General features: G+C 39.4%; 1 protein-coding gene across 1 annotated transcript in view; it reads left to right on the forward strand.

The window, feature by feature from the left end:
• nek10 (NIMA-related kinase 10) overlaps positions 1 to 24,351 on the forward strand; it is a 214,625-nt gene that overhangs the window by 7,073 nt on the left and 183,201 nt on the right. Inside the window, exons 2-3 of the mRNA XM_039737572.1 lie at positions 9,443 to 9,546; positions 19,766 to 19,876. Coding sequence (XP_039593506.1) covers positions 19,803 to 19,876 — 74 coding nt within the window. The 5' untranslated portion in view covers positions 9,443 to 9,546; positions 19,766 to 19,802. The remainder of the gene's footprint in view (positions 1 to 9,442; positions 9,547 to 19,765; positions 19,877 to 24,351) is intronic.

A 24,351-nucleotide genomic window follows, 5' to 3' on the forward strand; every position in this document is an offset into this window, starting at 1 on the left:
ATGATTTGTTTCAAATCTACTGTACTGTGAGGCCCATTTCTGAGAGCCAGGAGAAGACAACTCGCCAAAAGAGCCTGAGAAACAAATGAAATGCAGTTAAAGTCACTATATTTGATAAATATCTGTATAATGATGAACGTGATCTGCAAAATGCAGCAAACATTAATGAATTTTGCACTGCTGCAGATTTAGCAGAGATTGGAAAATTAACTTAGTGGATCTTACGCTGAGACAGATGGTCTGCTCATTTGCGTGAGGGAGCAGATAATTCCAGAGTTTAGGGATCCTGTAAACTGATGGCCCTACTGCATATCTTTTGGCCTAGTAGCTGATGTTTTAGACCATAAACCACAAAGATGTCGTCTCAGCTCTGACCGCTGATTTACTGTGTAACTCTGAGCAAGCCGCAAATGCTGTTACTATATTTTTTATAGAAATGTGGAAACAATCATGTCATGCACTTGTGATCTATAGGATACTTTGGATAGTGAAAGAGACCTCAGAATTTAAAGATTATAGATTCATTCAAATGACTTTATTAACAGAAAGCAAGTTTTAGAAGAGAAGAGTGCATATTTTACATTAGCTAAGTGCTGGAGTGTGTTTCATGATAGGCCGATTTCCTGTCCAGGGTTCATTTCCAGATAGGGCCTGCTCATCAGCCAACTTTGTCAAGTGGCAGAAGGTCTCGGCAAATTACTGTATTGTGAGTGGAGAAAGTGAAAATGATCCAGTGTTGAAAACATGCACTATTGCATGCAGAAAAATGAAAGATTGTGTAACTAAAACCAAAGTAATTAGCAAAAAGCCAAAATCGAAGATCAAAAGCAAGTTCCAAACTTGACTGTCGGGCTTACGGGCTATCACTAACATTCCATGAGAGATTGTACAGTATATCCACCAAGGTAAAGCGAGTGTTGTGACTGCTGCCATATTTATAGCATCACTTCTGGAAACATCAGTGTTATGATACTTAGTTTCATCCAAGGTGAAATAGGCGTTGGCCTCCAAAAACAAGCTAGGGAGCTGGCTATAATCTTACCTCATCTGCCCAGCAGAGGCAGCCGTAACTTCAGCCAAGCCCCTAAGGCTACTTGCTGGCTTAGCTGGAACAGGCCCAAATAGCAAAATAACTGTAAATAACTCAAGAACAAGCCTAAACCTCCACAAGAATAAGGATTACCTTAAACATGTGACTTATATGACTGGGAAAATAAAGAATCTTTACAAATTAGGGATATATTTACAAAAATAGCAGAAATACAGAAATAAGGCTTGGCAGAGCAAAAAGAACTAAAAATGTGATCCTAAAGCAAAGTTTCAATACACAAACCAGAAGAAAAATCCAATAAGAAAGCAAAGATAATCAACAAACCCAGATAATCCAAACAGAACTCAATACTCCATTGGAATGAATGACTCCCACTCCTGAGGCTTTTCAGTCAGTTGAAATTGTCTGAGGGAGGTCTCAGGAATGGTGATGTCAGGGTGGCCCCGCCTCTTCAGGCTCCACTCACAAAGAACATGGAACATTAGTACATTTAATGAAATAGTAGACCTTTCTCACTAAAATCAACAAAAATAATATAGAGATGTGAGAGGTAATCATTCAAAGGTAACAAAAATCATCAATAAAACTTAAAATACACATTACTTTGGATAGATACGTGACAGAAACATGACAAAATCTCATGACACCCTGAAGAGATGTGTAAACAGTAAAAATGAGATGTAAACTAATATAAACTTTTTCAAAATAAGATCAAACTCTAACCACAAAAAACATAAACTAAGTAAAATTATATATATAAAATTTTAACAATATTACAACCATTTGGTTAAATAAAATGTAATACCATAAGGGTGTGGGGACTATGCAAATTAGTACAATAATTTGTAAAATAAATGTAGGGAAAGTATAAATGATGACCTTTACTGAGACATCACTGACATTATCAAAGACAGAAGTAACAATGAGTGCATTTTCTTTCTTCTTGTGGTCATGTGATGAGTCTTGAGCCTGATGGAGCTCCTTTAAATGGAGTGGCATGGAGTGGAGCGGCAGATGCAGTTAACTGGCGTTCACACACAGTTGGTGAAATAGTAATCAGCGGCTCCCATTAGCAATGGTTTGTTGGCTGAACACTGAAGTCTTATTTTGCTACTATGGCTGTCAAGGATGCTGTCAGTTGGGTTATGCATATGTTACGTGGAGAAATTGGATCATACATGGATGCTCAAGCCTGCCACATAAAAGCCCTGCCACCTTGTACTTCTGACCAGCATCATGCAGTCACTTTTCGTGACACTTGTTCATTTAGATAATAATTTCATCATGTGCTAGTTGCATGCTGTGCCGCCCTGCCATAGACCAGTGCCACAGCTCTTGTTATTCAAGAATGCAGAAGCACATCTTTTTGATGTAAAGCAGGGTGCAATATTAATATGGCTGGAACCAGCAATCCGTGACACTTTCTGCTTTTCCCCATCACACTCTTCAGCATCACTGAAACCAAGGCAAGCACATATGGCTGCATGGGGAACCTGTTCATAATTTTTGCTCTAAAAGCATCTGCTCTTTTCCTTTAATTGTCTCTGTTCATGTCAGAGGATGCTGCATGTGGTCCTGTCCAGCTTGTGAAATGTTCACAGGCAGCTACCCTCCCACCATGCCTTTCATCGTTTTATGGGGTCATTACTGTCATCCCTGATGGAGGATTGCAGGAATCGTGGCGTAGAGGGGTCCTGTCATCGTATTGGCTGGCCCAGCGCTGTTTCAGCTGTGCAATGGCCAAATGGGGGAGGCAGCTTGATGGCTGAGGCCTCCAGGACTCTAAACAAATCCAAATCATACTATGTGATATCATCTAGCCATCCATCCATCTATTATCCAACCCGCTATATCCTAATTACAGGGTTACGGGGGTCTGCTGGAGCCAATCCCAGCCAACACAGGACATAAGGCAGGAAACAAACCCCAGGAAGGGTACCAGCCTACCGCAGTATGTGATATCATCTACTGTTAAATTCTGCTCCGTATTTGTAAAATTTTTATTTTTATATTGTATTGAGGATTTGTTCTGATCTGTGTATTGTATTGTATTGTATTGACCCCCTTCTTTTTGGCACCCACTGCACACCCAGACTACCTGGAAAGGGGTCTCTTTTTGAACTGCCTTTCCCGAGGTTTCTTCCATTTTTTCCCTACAAGGGTTTTTTTGAAAGTTCTTTCTTGTCTTCTTGGAGAGTCAAGGCTGGGGGGCTGTCAAGAGGCAGGGCCTGTTAAAGCCCATTGCGGCACTTCCTGTGTGATTTTGGGCTGTACAAAAATAAACTTTATTGTATTGTACATGTACAGGGTACTAGGAGTGAGCGGTATGGCCAAAAATTCATATCATGGTATAATTGAACATTCTGGCAAATTAGTCAAATAGCAATACAATGTATTTATATACACTTATTAGACTGAAATGTATTTTCTATCAAATAGCAAATGTACTGTTGATTAACTGAGCACATTGGGGTGTCTGTAATCCATCAGATTTTTGGTAAACACTCTGCTGTTCAAATACATGTGATAGAGCGTATTCTCATCTCATGATTGCCTCTGCCAAGCAAGCACAGCATGAGACGTGGCTTCTTCCTGGCCCATCTTCCTGTTTGTATTGACTCATTAATCATGTTGAACCGTACAACACTTTAGGTAATACAGTATACAGTATTTAAAGGGGTGGGCTCACTTATTGTGCATAATTCACATACATGGCCATACACAAAGACATTACCTGTTAGACACTTATAGAAAGAGAGAAAATCACATTTCCTATTTCCTTTTGCATATACAAATTTGCACATTTTGTGTTGCACATTTAATTGTGTTATTTGTTTAACACAATTTAAAGTTATTTTTTATCCTGCCTGTAATTTTTAGCATACTGGCAAAATCAATTTTCTATGAAATCCATACTGGAAGAAGAATTTCATCCAGGATACCCACTCCTACAGTGTGCAGTGAAGTTCTTATTTGCATATGCTAATCAACTTGCAACAAGTCCCCATTCTTTGGTGCCATGATTTGTGACTGCAACAACCTTACTATGCATGCCAGTGCCACACTATGCAACTTCTGGTTGTTGGGTATACCAGGCTTGCCGACTGCTGTTGCCAATCTTATTTCCAGACCATTTCAGTTTAAATGACTGAAAACTACTGGCTATGTCACATTTACTGGCTGAGTGCTGACTTTCCAGCACAGGTGTGTGCTTCCCTTTTTCTGACAATCCATAGCGTGCTATTTGACATTATATGAAAGGTTAACAGCAACGTCAAGTTAAGCCACTATCTTTGCCCTCTTTTTTTCTTTTTTATATTCTGTTGTACTATGTAAATCACAAGGCATCAGAGACAAGCTTCCCTTCTGTTTGTGAGGTCCCAGAGCACACGCATTTCTTACTCCTTGTCGTTGCTTTACATGCATTGTACTTCCTGATGTGCATTCATTGGTTGTCTGTTCTCATGCATGCAGAGGCCGCCCCATGACTAAAACCTGCTTTATTTTGTCTTAATGAGTCACAGACTAGTTGGAGTTGTGTGACTGACTTCAATGGAGCATGCCAATGAATGCCTCTGACTCGGCAAAATTATATTATGTATTATGTATTTTCAAGGTTTCCCTTAAATTTAAATTTTTAATATTTCATAGGGTCCAAAGGGTTAATTCAGGTGATCTTAGACAACCCCCCAAGACACATGCCATACAATCACAGAACTTTATCCACATCAGCAACTTTGGAGGTGAAGTGGATAAAAAACAAAAACGTGAATCCCCCGGCCTCTCCTACAGCCCTGTCTTGTGATTCCCTTTGCTTAGTCCCAGTGGGGGTCTGTGTGAATAATCACAAACCTTGATAATATTAAAAGTGAAAAAGAAGGTTCAGTTAGCCCTAAAATTTCAGAATTATAGTGGCAGTAACAGTAACCGTTTGATTTTGAACTAGAACATTAAAAAACATATGTTTGATTTTTACAAATGTTATAAAGATGAAGTTTGCACACAGCGACCATCAACTGTTTTAGCAACAGTGTCTTTGTACCTTTACAGTCATTTGTTGCTTTACTTTAGGACATTTGCTGCCAAGTTCAAAGTCATGAGCACAGAGTAGCTTATGAGCCATTGTTTTATTGAATATGTTATTTGAAAGCTGTGTAAAGGTGGGTACAAATCTTGCTGCTCTTTTTGACTTATAAGGCTGGACAGGCATGTGAGTGCAACTAATCTTAGAGTGTGAGATGTAACATAGAATAGCCATCCATCCATCTTAGAAATCCATTTTATCCTTAACAGGGTTGTGGGGAACCTGGAGCCTATCCCAGTTAGCACAGGGCGTAAGGCAATAATCAATCCCTGGACAGGGTGCCAGTCCACCACAGGGTTAACACTCACATATATTAGGGCCAATTTAGCACCGCTAATACTCCTAACCTGCATACAGTATCTTTGGAATGTGTCTGAGGAAACAAGAGCACCTGGAGAAAACCTACACGCACATGGGGAGAACATGAATACCCCACACGGGAGGGGGCCACCCGGTACGCGAACACTGGCTTCCTTGTTGTGAGGCAGCTGTGTTACCACTGCACCACTGTACCACCCTTAACTTGGAAGATCTTGATCAAAAAGTGCTCCCCGCCTTCCCTTTCATTACACAGAATGTTGTGCGTGCATTCAACAGTAGGCGACTCTCCAGCCTGTAGAGACTACATTACTTCAACTTCAAGGACATGAGAGATTTGTATGCTTTGATTATCATGGTCTACGTGCAAGAAATCAATTCTAGGTGGAAACACCAAGGCCAAAGATTTAGACAAACAGAGGCCGGTAATGGTGAATAAATTTGTAAAGAAGAGTAAAAGATGACTAGAAGATCTGAGAAACTTGGGTATAAAGTGCAAGTTGGAGGAGGAGCTGGCAAAAGACACAAATTAGATAGCATGGCCATATGAGGGGAATAGAGGACACCAGAATTGTTAGCGGGAAAAAGTAAAAAATTGCATAGGTGACTATGGACAATTTGGATGAACACTTTAAGAAGAATTATCAATAGGCGCTTTCCCACTGCAGAAACTATGTTTTCAAGAACCAATTAATTCCTACTTGATGTAGGCCCTGGGTCACTCGCTTTTCCATTACAAAGTAAGAACTGTAACCTTTATGCAAAACTAGGGAGCTCTGCCCCCTGCTTGCTTCGCTCGCCAACCCCTGGGTGGGCTTTACGCGCTAGCCTCTTCACGGCTCTGCCACTCATGTATGTGGAAGCGGATGTACTGTACAATTTAAACAGATTGTTATTTTCATGGGAATTGTTACATATGCTTAATAGAACTATTTTACATTACAGCGAGTAATTAACCATAGTAAAAAATAGTAAAACGCAATAAATTGCAAGAAAATTATGTTCCATGTTGCGTTAGAGGTGTTCGTTGTATTATAAGTTTACATGCAAATAACTTTTTAAACTTAGACTTTTGCTGAAAAACTTCAGTGAAAACAATATTTGGAATTATCTTTTTGTCATTATCGCATTGAATTTTGATTCTGTGTTTGCACTTACATCGTGACAACATAACATATAACTACCTGTGAGTGAATATTGTTTCTTTCTCTCTAATAAATAAACCGACTTTTTCAAATGTTTGTTCCTGTGATTTGTTGTCTCTGCAAAAGCTATTCTAACGGGAAACTGTAAATGTTTTAATACAAATGGCATATCAAGATCTCCTTTGTTGTCTTATGTTATCCGCAAAAGATGTACTACATTACTTTTCTTGTCGCCTGTTCAAATTTTGCATGTCAGATTTGTTCGAGTAATTTTGAATACAACTAATCTTGTCCTATTGCATAGCCCATCACTCAGACATAAATTACGCTATAACATTACGATGCATCCTTTTTTCAGCAGTAATTTGGCCAGTGGAGGACTGGATGGTGTTAACGGTTGTCGATATTCTACGGGATATTGTATGTTGATGTTTTCATCTTCCGCACCATCACCACCAACTGTTTCAGCATAGTCTATTGATATGCATTTAACCAATTTGCTGTGTAACTGAACAACAATTTTCGCGTTAATTCATTTGACTTCATCATTTTTTGGTGCTAGGATTGTTCGTGTACTCATTTCTTCTGTTGATAACCATTCGAGATGAAATTCTTCAATAAGATTTGGACATAATAAGCTTTCTTTTATTGGAAACTTAAAGTGAAGAACACGTAAACATTTATGAGAGCTGAGAGCACAGGAACTGTGTCTGACAAAAACATTCACACAAATGAGAGGTGAGAGGACCATGGGCGTGGGCTGTTAACCGGAAATGGTTGAGAGGAGGGCGGGACTTGAAAAAATCTGTCGGCAATAGTCTCATCTCGTCTCAAGATTTTCTTTTATAATAGAGAGATATGTGACATGCAAAGAAGAGTTCACAAGGGACCACTTCCGAACCTATTGCTTTAAAGCAAAGCAATCGTGTTTTCACGGGAGAGATAATTGCTTCAATGTTGTCCTTGCCGCACCAGAGAAGCAGCTATGAAAAGTGACATGGTGTGAAGTGTGGTGTATTTGGGAGTTCAAGGGGGAACCCCCACATCTTATTGCTATGAAGCAATTGTGACATCATGTGCGGGATTATTGTTTCAATGTGGAGAGTGGCACAAGAGGCAGGTGGCTATGAAGACTAATGCGGTGTGATGTGCAGCGCTCTGTCTTCACCAATAACTCTTAAAAGTCCAAAATACAAACAAATTCATATGATTGCGCTAGTGCTTGCATCCAATCGGCACAATACATCGCCTGAGCCCAACCCACGATAGTTTCTTGTTAAATGAAAAGCACATACTCTGTAGTAGGAGCTAAGAAAAGTCACAGAAACTACAAATGACCCGAGTTTTTTTGGTGGGAATGCTATAAAAATTCCTGTGTTTCTACAACGTCCCTCGTTTCTGAAAATAGTTCCTGCGGTGGGAAAGAAAATATTGCGGTGGGACTGGATATTGACGTACTAACGTGTGACATATAAAAGAATATAACAAATGGAAAAGGTTAGTTAAGGAACTAACTATTCTTCCCTGTTCCTTTAGAAGAGAAATGATGATGATAATTATGACAATGATGCTAGTAATGGGCTTAAACCAAAAAGCCAGGGTCGCTTAACCTTAAATGTATACACTTCCTCACATTCTGTCAGATAAGGATTCATGTCTAGTCCACTGCTACTATGTTGTAATGCCAGAATCCTAGAAAATGTGTACACTACATGTATTTGTTTGGTCTATTCATAACATCCTCCTCCTCACAGTTTTAATGGCCATTTTCCAGGTTTATAGAGGTTACAAATCTGTTTACTTCACTCCTTACCATCCATCCTGGCACCTTTGGGGTGATATCTATTCTTTTTGTATCCATCTTACACCAGATCATCTCCAGCTATGAATTCTTTGGCCTCCTTCTTGGCCTCATGCTTTCCAACAGATATTTTTTTTTTCTTCAGTTAATACTTTTATTTTTTTTAGCTGCTGCTGAGTTAGGGTTATGACCTCTGTGACCCTGAACGTGAACTACTTGGGGTTCACTAATTGATGGATGAATGGCTGCCTTCACCAAACAGTTAATCACTAGAAAAATGTTCATTTCTGGTTGATAACCAGAATAATACCAATGTAGAAATAGCTAAGTGGGGAGCATGTGACATAGCGGTTGATACTAATGCTTCAAAGCTCTAAGAGACAGGATGTGAATCTAGGAATGGACTGTGTGGAGTTGCTCAGTGGGGGCTGGGTGGTCTTGTGGCCTCGGAACCCCCGCAGATTTTTTTTTATTTTTCTCCAGCCCTCTTTATTTATTTTTGTGTTTTTTCTGCCCCCTGTCCATAGGACCTTACTTTACTATTTGTTACTTAGTATTGCCTAATGTTATTTTTATATTTTTCTTTTTTCTTTCATTATCTTATAAAGCAAGATTGAGCTACATCATTTGTATGAAAATGTGCTATATAAATAAAGGATGTTGTTGTTAATATTCCCCATCTTTCTGCTGGGTTTTTTCTCCAGATACTCCAAGTATTTTCTCCTAGCTCAAAGGTGTTCATGTTAGGTTTACTGGTAGAGCTACATTGTCCATTGTGAGTCGGCTTGTGTGTGGTTAGCTTCCACGTGCATGACCCCCAGTTGAATGGCCTCAAGAATAGCTGGTTGGGTGGAATGGCATACTTTAGTTGAGTTTAAATGTGTAATTCAAAGACTGAACATAACATATAATAATATGCATAGCTGTCATGCATGTGCAGAATTATTAGTTGGTTTCCTGTTAATATTAATACCATAGATTTTGCTTCCTATGAAATCCAATTGACATCTGCTAAAACTGTGACTTTTGATGCTTCCCTGTAGACACTGGATGGCCGTTCCCAGCAATAATATATCCAAGTGGGGCCCGATTTCTGGTGAGGACAACATCCAAAATCTCATCATGCCGACCTAAAAAGTAGAACAAGGTAAGAGCCCTGGGCTTGTACATTTGCTAAGCTACAAATAGCCCGAAATTTTAAAAAATCTTCCAAAAACCGCTTTGAATATTAACATCCAGTCAACTGTCTTCAATTGTTTTCTTGCACAATCATCATTTAGTTAGTTTTTCCCCAGAGTTTACTAAGAAAGGAGCTTAAATTGAAGACCATGTGGGAAGTACTGATTGTGATATTCTTGGTTAACAAAAAAAAACTACATTTTGAGTAAATAATATGAAATAAGGCATTCTTTTAAAAGTTTTTCCCCCCTGCGCAGTTGCTTTGAAATATACTCAGTTGTATATGAAACTGAGCAATCTGGCAACTCTATGCACATATCTACTATCTAATAAAACACTACGGTCTGTCCAGTCCCTCACAACAATTTGATTGGTCAGTTTGGCTTTGGTGATGGGGGGAAAAAAGAGAAAGTACGAGTGTGGAATGCTTGAGGGGGAGTAAAGGTGCATGCTGAGATAGTCGCCTTCAAAGACGGAAATTATAAAATAGAAGACAAGAAAGGTGCCTCAAAAAAATAACAGAGTCTGAGAAGCAGGCTTTACAGAAAAGTGCTTGAATAATAAAGAGATGTTCACGCATGTAAATACAGAGGAAAGCTACTGAAAGTACACATAGGGCAAAAGATAGCAAATATTTTGAAATTATTATATTACCTGTCTTTGACAGATATTGTGGCTAGTACTTAATCATTTCATAGGTTTGTGCTGTGGCTCACTCACCTCCGGCATAACTGCCATGCTCTCTTGATTCCCAGCCTTCCTTGTACTCTCAAGGTTATTGTGTCTCTATTTAAGCGATTTTGCAGGATTAGTGAACAAACACCAAATGACTTATGATTTTATTTATATAGATGTAGTGCACAATAAATCTAGATAACTTAAAAGAAAAACTGGTCAAATTTAAAGGACTGTCTTTGTGATGGGGCAACAGTTTCCTGTAGTATGGTTAGATGAAGTGACTAGCATTACATGCTGTGAATATAAGGAGGTATGTCTGCCTATTACCCACATCAGATTGCAATACTCATGCAGTAGTGTGATTTATATTTCTGCATTTATTTTAGTTTCCTTGGCTAAGCTGGGTTAGATGGGACATCAGTTGCATGATCACTCTATTTTGGATTAAATTATTTTACACATTTAGTTGTATGAGGCTCTCTTCTCCTTGTGGTTTGCCAATTCATGATGTAATTTATCTTGTTAAGCAGCTTATATCAGAGAGTTGGACAGTGCTGATGAGACTGCTGAACGTGGTGAATAAATATAATTGTAATTAATTAATTAATTTTCCACCATTTGCACAAGACTGGGTCATGAGGGCTACAGCCTTAGCAGTGAGGCCTACATCTCCCTTTCTCCAACCATACTTGCCAATTCATTCTGTGGGATCCCAAGGTATTCCTAGGGCATTTGGGAGTTATAATCCTCCCAGTGAGCTCTGGGTCTTCTCTGGGGTCTCCTCCCAGCTGGTTGTGCCCATAAAACCACCACAGGGAGGCATCCATGATGCATCAGTATCGGATCCCTGAACCAGCTCAGTTGGCTCTTGATTCAGAGGGTCAGCAGCTCCAGGTCTCTCCCGGATGTCTTTACTTCTCACCCTGAGGAGCAAGCTCATTTTTGATGCTTATGCCCACGATCTCATTCTTTCGGTCCTTAACCTAAGATAATGACCACAAGTGAGGGTAGAGACATAGATCAACTGATAAATCGAGAGCTTTGCCTTTTGGTTCAGTGCCTCCTTCACTACTGTTCCACTACTATGGAACAGTAAAGTGACCACATAACTGTGGTATCTGTTTGTAGATCTTACCATTTCTTTTCCCTCTCTTGTGAACAAGACACCGAAGTACTTAAACTGCTCCACTTGAGACAGTAACTCACCTCCCACTCGAACAGTCCACCATTTTTCTTCCGAGGATCATGGCCTCAGATTTGGAGGTGCTTATCCTCATACCTGCTGTCCCAATGAGTGAAGCCAACAGGACCTTGCTGTCTGCAAAAAGCAGTAATGCAATTTTAAGGGCACTGAACCATAGTCAAAACCAGCTACCTGAAATTGTGAACATTTAATAGTCCTTTATCTATCTATCTATCTATCTATCTATCTATCTATCTATCTATCTATCTATCTATCTATCTATCTATCTATCTATCTATCTATCTGTCTATATCTATATATATATATATATATATATATATATATATATATCTATATATATTGTGGAGCCGTCCGGACACAGACAGGCGGACATGTTGTTTGTCACTACCACACGTTTATTATATATACAATATTTACAAATATAAAGTCCAGTGCACACTCACAAACCCCAATACAGGGTCCTGGCCACACAAATGCCTTTTCTTCGGGCCGCCTCCACACTCATCTCTGTATATCTATATATATATATATATATATATATTGTGATCCCTGGCCGGGGCTGGAGCCCGGCCGGGACGCCCAGGAGGACCAGAGGAGGACTTGTGCCTCCTCCAGACCAAGAGGGGGCGTCCGTCCTGGTTATGCTGGGAGCCTCGGGTACAGGGCTTGGAAGCCCGGCCCGACAGGGACCCGTGGCCACCGCCAGGCGGTGCCCCAGTGCCTGATTATCCCAGGAGCCCGGCACTTCCGCCACACCAGAAAGTGCCGGGGGGAAGACGACAGGGGACACCCGGACGGGGGTGTGTCCGCAGGAGATTGCCGGGAAGCAGCTGGAGCCCATCCGGGTTCCTATAAAAGGGGCCGCCTCCCTCCAGTCATTGACAAGAGTCGGGTGGAAGAGTGGCACGCGTCTGGAGGAGGAAGGAGGCGGTCAGAAGAAAGAGAGAGAGAGAGAAAAGAGAAGAAGAAAAGAGAAGGCATTGGAGTGGCCTGGACTGAGGGGGGTTTGGTGAGCTGAATTGTAAAAGAGATGGAAAATAAACCAGTGATTGTGGGTGACATTAACGTGTCTGCCTGTCTGTGTCCGGGGCGAGGTTCACAATATATCTATCTATCTATCTATCTATCTATCTATCTATCTATCTATCTATCTATCTATCTATCTATCTATCTATCTATCTATATATATATATATATATATATATATATATATATATATATATATATATATATATATATATATATATAATCCAACGTCGGTCTGTCTGAATGTCTGTCCGCTTTTCATGTGAGAACTACGTAACAGATTTAGATTGGGCTTTATTCTATAATTTGCTTGAACATTCTGGTTGATTTTGCAACTTCTCTCATTGCACTAAGTGTCATTGTTTGATTGCAGGAGTGATTTATTCCCGCTAATCCTAGACAGAGGCTGCAGGCCGAGGGGAGGGGGAAGTGTGACATCAGGAGTGGGGAGCCAGACGGGGCTCTCCTCACTCACGGGCCAGCCTCTGTTTGAGTTGGTCTACCTGCCACCATGTTTTTGTAGCGTACTTTGCCTCCACTTAGCTAGCGATACTTGTTTGTTTATTGATTTTTAAAGTTTGTCCTGTTTCACTACTATGCGGGCAGAGCCATGGGGGACAGCTAGTTTTAAAATAAAGTACTGAGAGGACTATTGCAGTCCATAACCCTTAATTAAGAAAGCATCTGATACGTTATTAGCATGTATGACATGGAGAACATAAAGACAAAACCAAAAAATGAAAACATAAAAAAAAAAAAAAGATTTTTGTAAAAAGCAAAATGTTAAAAATTCTGAAAATGGTACAGAACATAATATATTTAACTTTCTGGAGAGACCACATCAGCTCTGTTGCATCACGAATAAAGCATGTTGGGTTTGAATTCTGTGATTGGTTGCTCTTTGTGCTGGCAGCATGCCGCAGAAAAGGTGGGGGCTGACACAGAAAAGTCAGCTAACTTCACAATGAAACACAGCTCCGGCAGTGTCCAGAGACTGTCTCTGTGTGGCTACAAGGAGATCACTTCTGAGTCAGATGATGCTGGTTTGAGGCTGCCAATTGCTGCTACTACAGTTCAAATATTTAAAGTGTACATCCTCAGCAATACAGATCTGAAGGGGAGTTTGCACATTCTTCCTACGTCCGCGTGAATCTCTTTCCTGACATTCCTCCCAAATACCAAAGGCATGGATGTTGGTTGATTTTAAATGGAGCCAGCAAGAGTGTACTAATGAATGTGTTTTACATTGGGGTGGCATCCTGTCCTTGGGGTCTTCCTATCTTGCGCCCAATGCTACTGTGCCAGAACAAACTCTGATCCTCCAGTGCTGAACTATGTTGAGCTCATTTAAGAAGGTTATGTAATGTTATTGCATTTCACATTTACTTGACCCTGAATATTTTCAGACAGCAGTAGTGACAGATTTGTTTCATATATAAAAGGAATTAAAAATGATTTATGTTCTTTAGAGGCTTAGGAAAGACTTAATAGTCTCACTCTGCTACGCGTTAAATCTGACTTGGCAAACACTTTGGACATCTTTAGTATATTTGAATGATTTGCAGCGGCAAAGACTCAAAGGAAGTCTTTCTGAGCTTGATGAGCCGACTGAATGTCTGTTTAAGTCTGTCTTATGTTTTATCCATACTCACTTGATAAAACTTTAGATAGGTCATTAACCTACCTTGGATGGGATGCCTGACCATTGCAGTGCAATTTAGAATTGCCAGTTACCCTAATATGCTTGTGTTTAGGAGGTAGGAAGAAATCCATAGCAGGCTGGGGAGTATGTGCAAACTCTTGTTCTAATATATATCACTTGATACACTCTAGACATATCCTCAGTAATGGAACCTAGGATCATTGGGTGTTTTGGGTCTTTAACCATGAGACTCCTTCACCTAGGCTATACGAATAGGGATGATCAATCCTTGGCCTTTGTCCTAGAAGCTTTGTGGGTTATGGATCACCTTTCCTGCTCCAAAGCCATCTGGAAACATAGTCTGCAGTCTCCATGATACTCTTGATATCTTTCTTAATGTGTAGGCCTGTGATGCCATGATACGTCTAAGGAGTCTAAGGATTGGCCAGTAAAGCCTCTGCATTTCACCTCAAATGGCCTACATTGAGCACACCAACCATTCCTTTTGCATTCGTTGAGCAGATCCTCATACGTTGCTCTCTTCTTTTCATTTGCCTCTTTCATTTGGCTCTCCCAGGGCATGGTCAGTTCCAGCATGACCACTTGCCTTATTTTTACAGACATCAGGAAATTATCTGGCCTGAAGGTGGTTATTGTGATGGCAACTGGGAACCTGAGCCGCCCTCACCGGCTCAACTAGCAGCTGCCAGCCCTGAGCTGTGGTGAGTATCCCGTCTGGTTAGTTAGTGGTTTGGTCGGAATTTGAACCCAGTTTGCCAGAGGTGTAAGACACCAATGCTACTTAGTGTTCCACTTAGCCACTTCGTCATCTGATGGACTGTTTCAGATTTTGCTGCCTGGTTAAGTCAGTTAGGTTTAACTTAAATTCAACTACTAACCTCCTCTTATTGCACTTTAGCAGAATTAGATCTTCGGTCTTTATACCTAGCAATAAAAATCAGAACTGCTTTAAACATGCAGGACAACTGAAAATCTCTAAATGTTGAATAAAAAAAAAATCACTCGGATAGTTGAAAGCTGTTGTAACCTGAGCAACAAACTGAAAGTTAAGAGTTTTGTATTAACTATAAAATTCAATTTAGAGAGGAAGGAAAGCTAACTTCAGAAAAACTGTGGTGCAACATATGGAACTCTTTAGAAACAGACACTGTGGCATGATGCATTCCTTTAAAAACAAAAAAAGCAGCTTGATTTTTTTTTTTTTGAGACAAGACCTATAAAAATAAAATGAGAAAATATAACTTGGTCAGTGTGCCAAAAGCAAGACAAAGTCCCTAAGTATATCATGGTGGGGAACCGAAACTTCCAGTTAAAGACCCCTGGAAGTCTGGGAGAAAACACACATTCTGCTACACATTTGTAATGTTTTGTCTTTCACTAGCTGCGGAAGTGCGTTAGGCGTTCAATGAGGTTTTGGTGCCCTTCTGTCTCGAATCGGCCATTTCTCAGCTTCACGCCAGTCCTCCTTCCTCTGACTCATTGACTTCATCATCTGCATATTTTGTTTTCACCCCCACTCTCTAAAATAAATCATCTATTAATCCTTTTTGCTTTATATATCCAAAAATATCAGCTGAGTTTTACAAGGTCCCCAAGATGTCTGACATTTACACTGAACAGAAAACTCATTAAAGTATATAGATATATTTTCAAACATTTCAGGCAAATGTACTATAAATTACATTCGATGCTCTCATTGAAATAAATGTTTCAAAGTAACAAGTTGCAGTCAAGGAGGCAAAGTGGTTAGCTTTGCTACATCACCCCTCTTCAGTCTTATTTTGAATCCAAACCCAGTTACTGTCTTTGTCGAGTTTACAAATTCTCCTGGTATATGTGGTAACATGGAAAAAGGTTGTTGAAGTAAGGAAAGGGTTACAAACCATTTCTAAGATTCTGGAACTCCATTGTGCCTCAAAGAGAGCTATTATCTCCAAATGGAGGATATTTGAAACAGTGGTGGATATTCCCAGAAGGGGTCAGTGACCACTCATTCAAGAAGTCACAGAGGATCACAGAAGAACATCCAAACAACTGTGGGCCTCTTTAGCCTTAGCCAGGGTCCATGGTGGTGTTTCCATGATGGAAAAAAATAAAAATTGGAAACATTAAAGAGCAGCAAGGCAGAAACCTCTGCTATACAAGAACATTAGAACAATCCAGATGAGAACAGGCCATTCAGCCCAACAAAGCTCACCAGTCCTATCCACTTAATTCTTTCAAAATAACCTCACATAACAGTAACACTGGAGAGTAACATCAGTGCTTGTCTTGCATTTGCAAAAAAAGCACCTGGATGATCCCAAAACCCTTTGAAATATTGTGTAGAGGACAGAAACAGTCAAACGTAGAACTCTTTGGATAAAGAATGTTAATGCAGCATTCAGCATTAAGAACATCATACAGGGCCTGCCATCATGCTGTGATGCTTTTCTGACTCAGGACCGGGAAGACTTGTTATATTAAGGAAACAAAGATTTTTGTACATTTCCAGAATATTCTTGAAGAGAATGTCCAGTTATCTGTCCATGACTTAAAGCTGAAGTGTAATTGAATTATGCAGCAGCACAAAGACCCTAAACACAAAAGTGGCCTAGTCAAAGTCCTGACTTAAGCCTAATAGAGATGCTGTGGCAGGACCTGAAACAGGAAGTTCACTCTGCCAAACTGACCAAGGTGTCTGAATTACAGAGAATTCTCAAAGAAGTGTGTGCTAAACTTCCCCAGGAGTGATGTGAAAGCGTGGAAGCCTTTAATTGTGATGATTACTCCTAAAGGTGCTGTAACTGTGCACTGAATCTATGGGTTCGTAGTAGGGTTGAATAAAAATAAACTTACCCGTTATATCAAGATACCATTAGATTGATTTAAAAATACTGCCAAGACATAAACAAATGTTGCTAATTGGCTTTAAGTGACCATTTTTTAATCATTTTAGTCACATATTACTGCAAAGCCCCATTTTTAGCTGCCACTTCTTTACTGCTCTAAAAGTAAACTCCCTTAGTTTATCCTTAAATAGTCATTTTAAATTCTAATTGGTTATTTGTGAGTGCGTGGTTATCAGTGCCATTTTGTGCCCTGTGGCATTCTTGTTGGGGTTTGGGTTGGGTGGTAGCATGAAGGAAACAGACATTCAGAAGGCTGGCTCCATGGTAGGAGAGAAACTGGATGGCTTGGAAACTGTGGCAGATCAGAGAATATTGTCAAGACTTCAGTCTATTATTGAAAATGTTAATCACCCACTGCCCAGTGTTGTGGTTGGACAGAGAAGTGTTTTTAGTAGTAGACTGACTAACATAAAGTGCTCCACTGAACGTCCCAGGAAATCCTTCTCCTTTGCCACGAGACTCTATAGTTCCTTGTCTAGTCACTCACCCACCCAATAAGCCGTTTCCTCTCTCCATAATGGATCTCCCAGAACATTTTTCAACTACTTAAATGTGCAATAACTCATCTGTTGTTTTTCATGTGAATAACTTTTAACATTTTTTTTTTCAAAATGTGCAATATTTCACCTATATGTGCAATATTATGATGGGAAATACTTCCTGCTCTGTGTTTCTATTCTGTTTAGTAAACTAGGGAGTTGGTAAGAGACTCCGATGTATAGTATCAATTATATTTAATTCACCGTGTAAATGTACAGCATAGTAAATCAGGGTTTATTGTAATTTATTTTGATATTTAAATTCTATTTTACTTTATAGGCTTATTTTTTTATATTTGCTCTTTGTGTTCCTTGTGGCTTTGCCTACCTGTACAGTTGTAACGTAAGTAATTTCCTTTGGAATTAATAAAGTGTTCTGATTCTAATCCTTTGTATTTGCATTAGCACAGCTATAACCTGTTATTTTGTTCAGATGGGCTACAAGGTACTGACATTCCTTCAAAGCAGTAATAGCCCTTAGAAATACTAGTAATATCTTACCTGTATTTTAAAATCAATTTAACTGTATAAAAAAAAAAAGGTACCAATTTCTATCCAAAACATGAAAATTTCTGGGCGTGTGCAGATGTTTGACTGCTACTTTATGCAAAAACAGAGGATATTAGGAAGCTGACAAATACTTTTTCGCGGCATAAGGAGTACTTAACAACTTCAAATCCAGACTAATTGCATGAAATAGTTTTACTTCTTATGCATTTATTTCGATTAATAATTTTGGTCAATCTCAAGGACTCAGACACCATCTCTGCAATATATAAAATTATTTTTACAGTCCTTCCCTTTCAAAGATCCAAGAGGAAACTGGGAAAAAGATCTCTCAATTAATATATCAGAAAAGGAGTGGAAAGTAGCAATGCAGAGAATTCACTCAAGCTCCATATGTGCAAGCATACAATTATTCAACTCAAAATTATATATCAAGCACATCTGTCTCACCTAAAACTCTCCAAAATGTTTCCAAGGCATGATCCAACCTGCGAACGTTGCAACCAAGTCCCAGCCTCACTAGGTCACATGTTCTGGGCCTGCACCAAATTAACATTATTCTGGACCAAAATTTTTAATTACCTTTCGGACAGCCTTGGTCTCACAATCCCTCCTAACCCATTAACAGCTGTGTTTGGGGTTCTTCCAGATGTGTTTAAAGTGGAGAAAGACAAACAAACTGAGATTGCATTCACTACACTTTTGGCACGCGGACTTATTCTGCTAAACTGGAAGAACCCAAACTCTCCTCTTTCATGTCAGTGGGAAACCGATGTGTTATACTATTTGAAATTGGAAAAAATCAAATACTCAGTAAGAGGATCTGTACAGACTTTTTTCAAAACATGGCAGGATCTAATCAGTAATATTTTAAAATAAGCTCTTAAAGCACAGAGGAAGCAATTATTTCTGTATTTCTTTGTCTTCTGCATTCATCTCTATTGGTTTATCAGACTTATTAATTTAGGTATGTTTACAAGCCTTAAATTTTACGCCGTTTGCCTTGCTCTCTCTCTCAGGGATGGGGGTCGACTTATTTTTATTTTTACTTTTTGTAAAAATTGATTGTTTTGTATGCAATGATTGCAATAAAATTAATAAAATTTCAAAAAAAAAAAAAATAATAATTTGGTCATGTATTTTTAAAAAGCGCACTAAGGAAGCTTAGATTGTCTCATCGCCACTTATTTTTGGGGGCTTTCCCAGGTGTTCCTTGTCTAGTTGTGACATAAGGTGCAATCTCACATGTCCTACGTGTAAGGTGCACTTTATAAACCAATTGAACAAAGAATACACATTACTACTCCTCATATTTTATCATCATTCTCGAAACTGCTTGTTAATGTTCATTGATGGTTAAAGGCAGGGCAGGGCAGGGCAGGGCACCAGTCCATCACAAGGACCACTCGCACACACACCCTACATTCAAACTCACACAGGGCCAATTAACTAAACCAGCATGTCTTTGGGGATGTGTGACAGAATCCGACACAGTGGTGGAGAGAGCGTGCAACGTTAAACATGGACAACATTTGAATGAGGAACCCCAAGACACCGGATATGTGAAACTGAAGCATTAACCACAATGTTAACTACACACTTAATGAATCTTCTGTTTAAACAGTGTAACTAATAAAGTGGGATGATTTTAATGTAAGCTTTCTTTATCAATGTTTTAGGAATGAACTATAAACTTGGGCGGTCTGCCATTCTACAATGCCTGATCAAGACAAAAAGGTGAAAAAAACTGACAAGACAAGTGAGAAGAAAGCAAAAGACAGAGTTGAAAGGTAAGATTGTGATAGCAGTGTAGAAACGACCTAAAATAAGAAGTCTGCACAGAGGAGCAGTTAGCCAATGAATGTGAAGAGATGAGAAGCAGTGCCTATGTTGAGTGTACTTCCATTCATGTCAAGGAGCACTTGGCAGTAAGAGGCTCTCTCTTTTAGTATGGGCATATATCGACTTGGTTTTTAGTCTCTTAGCCTGTCACTCTTCTGTTGGTCAATAGTGAAAAATGTCTAGAAATGGAGCCTTTTTTGCTGAGGACAGCTGAGATGATTTGGATGTTGTTTCTCTCTTTGGTTACACTAATGACATTTCCTTTGAGCCCTTTCACCGTCTGTTAGTCTGGGATGTAATGATGGACATGGCTGCCAAGAGGCAGGGTTAACCACTGACCCTCAGAGATACCACCACATCCTGTGAGTGTGCTGCGCCTAGTCCCATAAGATGCTGTTTTTAAATAACACGATATGAATCTTGAGGGGTGCAGAATTCTTGTAACGTTCTATTACACTGGAAATGGGTCAACTGATTTATGGTGACCCAGTTATTTTTAGGTGGCCATGAACCGCTGAGTGCCTGTTGAGCTTACAGTTTGGTTAATAAACCATGACATTTAAACACGCCATAGGAAAGCTTGTGTGTAATTATTTGATTCTGCTCATTCATCATGTGCAATGGCAAAGAGCAATTTCTTTATGTAGCTGTGCCAATCACATGCACCTATCAAACCATTCAGTCTGTCATTTCAAAGTGTTGAATATTTGATGGGTGGCATGGTGGTGCAGTTGGTATCGCTGCTGCCTCACAGTTAGGAGACCCAGGTTCGCTTCCCGGGTCCACCCTGCATGGAGTTTGCATGTTCTCCCCGTGTGTGTGTGTGTGTGTGCACGCACTGCCCGGGGTTTGTTTCCTGCCTTGCGTCCTGTGTTGACTGGGATTGGCTCCAGCAGACCCCCGTGACCCAGTAGTTAGGATATAACGGGTTGGATAATGGATGAATGGATGTATATTTGATTCCTGAACCATGCATCACAGGTTATAATTTTATTCCATGCTGCACATTTTAACTGATCTTCTCTTAAGCCATTTTGTCTATCACAATACAAACTTCATTAAATCAACCTGTAGATCTTCCATTTATCTTTTTTAACATTTTATTGAATTTTTTTTAAAAGCAAGTAACATTCCATTCAAGAAGCGAGTCAAACTTGACAAGGCTAAATTCAAATCATCCACCACCCATGAGAAAGAGAGCAAGGCCAACAGCCAGAGTAGAACTTTTAAGAGTGGAAAAATGGGGAGAGAATCCTTTTCCCCAATATAAATGCTTATTCTAAAATGTTATTGATTTACTCCTGTAAGGTATTAAAAAGGTTTTAAACAGATCCTCTGAGTGAGAATTAGATTTTTTTCCAATTTCAAATCGTATATAACATCAGTTTCCTACCAAATAAAGAGGTGGGCAAGGATTCTTTCAGTTGACAAGATAAGTCTATGTGCCAATAGTGAAGTAAAGGCAATTACCGTTTGTTTGTCCTTCTCCACTTTAAGCCCATCTCGGGGTACACCAAAGACAGCTATTAATGGATTAGGAGAGATCTTCCATTTATCTGTTATCTCAGCCTGTTTAATCCAATTGCGTTCCTCAACAAGCTTTTAAAAAATCTTGGTGTCTATTACACTGTGACATTAAAGAATAATTTGGGCACCAGCAGGTGACCCCATTTAATGTCCATAATAAACAGTTGGAAGCAGTAATGAAAAAGAAGAATATGATGTTGACGTGTGTTTTGCACTTCATCCTTAGCACCATTCTGTGTGGTTCCCCCCCAAAAACTACCTGGAAGGGGGTCTCTCTCTCTCTCTCTCTCTCTCTGTCTCTCTCTCTGAATTGCCTTTCCCTACAAGTTTTTATCTTATCTCCTTAAGGAGTCAAAAACCCATTGAGGCATTCCTTGTGTGATTTTGGGCTATACAAAAATAAATTGTTGTTGTTGCTTCCTTGCAGTTACATGTTTCCTGAATGTAATGATTAATTTACAATTTGACAATATTTTCTTCTACAATCAGGTGCCATCATGTTGTTATTCCCGTTAGTGCCATGGAAGCTGCATAGCACGATGAGGTGCCTTGCGTCATCAAGTGTGACCTTTCAAATCTGACCCAAAGAGTCTTTTGATATCCGTAATTTGGATAAAAACTCTACTAAGTGAAACGCATATTCTTTTTCAACTTTCTGGTTTCCAATTCTGTGGTTTGTCTCTCTCTGACCTCTTTCTGGTTTATGATTAGGCTTTGGTAAACTAGGTTCTGATCCATTTTCCAATTGATAAATGTTCCATCTGCTGGTCCTCTGCATTTCATCGTGCAGAATAGATGAGGATTACCTGGGTCAGGTGATTTATGTATTGGTGTGGAAGCGGAAGGGGTGGAGTGACTGTAATCCATGGTGGAAGAGGTGTCCTGGTCCTCTGGTGGTTCTCCACTATTCTAAAACAAATACAAGTCGAGTTAGTGGCAGTGTCACATCCAAATCCTTTCCTGTGTTATTGGTTGGACACATGAGATATGGACACACTCGGAGTATAAATGTGGAACATGCTATAAGCTTGTGACTTGTACTGTAGTTTTTTATTTTATTCTGTTCTGTTTTTTAGCGATGTCCTGGAATGGCCACACAGTATATTTAATGAATAACAGTCACATTACAGTGCACTTAAGTAGTTTAAATAACAAGTAAGAACAGTTTAATTTTAGAAATCATATTGAATCCATATGTTCTTATAGAAAATGTGAATAAATAACAGTCTAACTTGCCATTGGGACATTATTATCAGCTGAAGTTGGAGACTGACGTTAAAGCTGAAATGTGAATCTGTGCCTGAGGAGCACATCCAACTCAATATACAGAACGGCCAGAATTAAAAAAATAAACTTATGTTTTGCTGTCCGAGCTGTTTTAAGATGATGCAGACTTTTTGGCCTGTCTCTTGTAACACATGACTTTATTTGTCTCTTCTAGGGCACTTTATAGTGGAACTTGGCGTGAGTGGCATGATATTAAGTAAAAATAGTTCATTATGCTTTGCTCACAAATAAGCCAATTTAAAGAGTGATTTGAAATCATGGCTGAGCTGACCGATCTGAAGCCATGACTGTATATGTTTTGTCTGTTTCATTACGAGACATTTTCAGTAATGACTGACATGTTTTTTTTTTCTTTCCTGAATATCTTTGAAATTAAGTTCTTCTCCTTTTACAGACTCTTAAATGACCATTGCACATTTTACAGAGCTGCTGGTGTTTGTTGCTTTAAAATGAATTCAACAAGAACTTGGAGACATATTGGGAAACTTGTTAAGGGTATATTTTGCACAAAGTTTTTATTCACACGGAGAACCATAGACAGATGGAATAAGTTACCAAGTAGTGTGGCAGACAGCAGGACATTAGCAACCTTCACAACTCGACTGGATGTTATTTTGGAAGAATTAACTGAATGAGACTGGTGACATTTGTTGGGCTAACGTCCTGTCCTCGTCTAAATGTTCTTGATAAACCAAACTTTTAATAGAAAATCTTTCAGAAAACGTAGTGCACACGAAGGCAGCCATATCAAGTTGGACGTTTGCCTTGCCCCTTCTCATTATTTTGCCAATGTTTTAAGTTATCTCTTTATGACCAAGCCTTTTGTGTGCTCCATGTTCCTGTTTTCTCATTTGGCACACAGATATTATTTGTTCACCTGGTCAAGTCTCAGGCTCCAACCAGCTGTCCCACTAACATTTACAAACTGTCATTTAAACAAAGTCAAATTTGTTTTCCTCAAGCAGTGTCAGGGCCTTACTGCAGCTGAGCAGCATTTTCTGCTATTTTTGTCATTTGTTATTTTATTACTTGCATGTATGCATTTAATACATTTATTTGCTTACTAGCGACTGGGAGCCCAATCGAATCGGGCTACAAATTCTATGTTTGTGAAATCTTTACTTTCGCTGCAAAGAATTATTTGTTTCTTTAAGTCCTTGAAATGATTTTGTTATCTTGACACTGATTTGTGCTTAAAATAGACCTTTTCGACCGATGTAATGAAGAACTTCCTGTTTAAACGGGGCTGTGAGATTTGATCTCAGCTGTTCGGCGCACCTCATTTGATTTTTTTCCGGCAAACAAATTTTCAAAACAAACCGTATTTTACGACTCTAATCAGAGTCGGAATATTAATTATGTTGGCATGGTCATTTTAGATCTGAGATCAGCTAAAATTTAAAAAATGACCGTTGTTAATACCCAGCTGTCATTACTCAGTTTGCCAATAGATGTCAGAAGGATAGATGCTAATATTGAACTGCCCAAAAATAGATTTCGACATACCAAGCAAATAGCGATATGTTCTAAATTACTTACGGATCCGGAGCTGTCGAAGGGTTTAAGTCAGTTGACGATGTTAGTCCTGGAAAGTACGGCCCACCAAACC

The sequence above is a fragment of the Polypterus senegalus genome, chromosome 15, assembly GCF_016835505.1.
Source record: "Polypterus senegalus isolate Bchr_013 chromosome 15, ASM1683550v1, whole genome shotgun sequence".
Lineage (NCBI taxonomy): Eukaryota > Metazoa > Chordata > Cladistia > Polypteriformes > Polypteridae > Polypterus > Polypterus senegalus.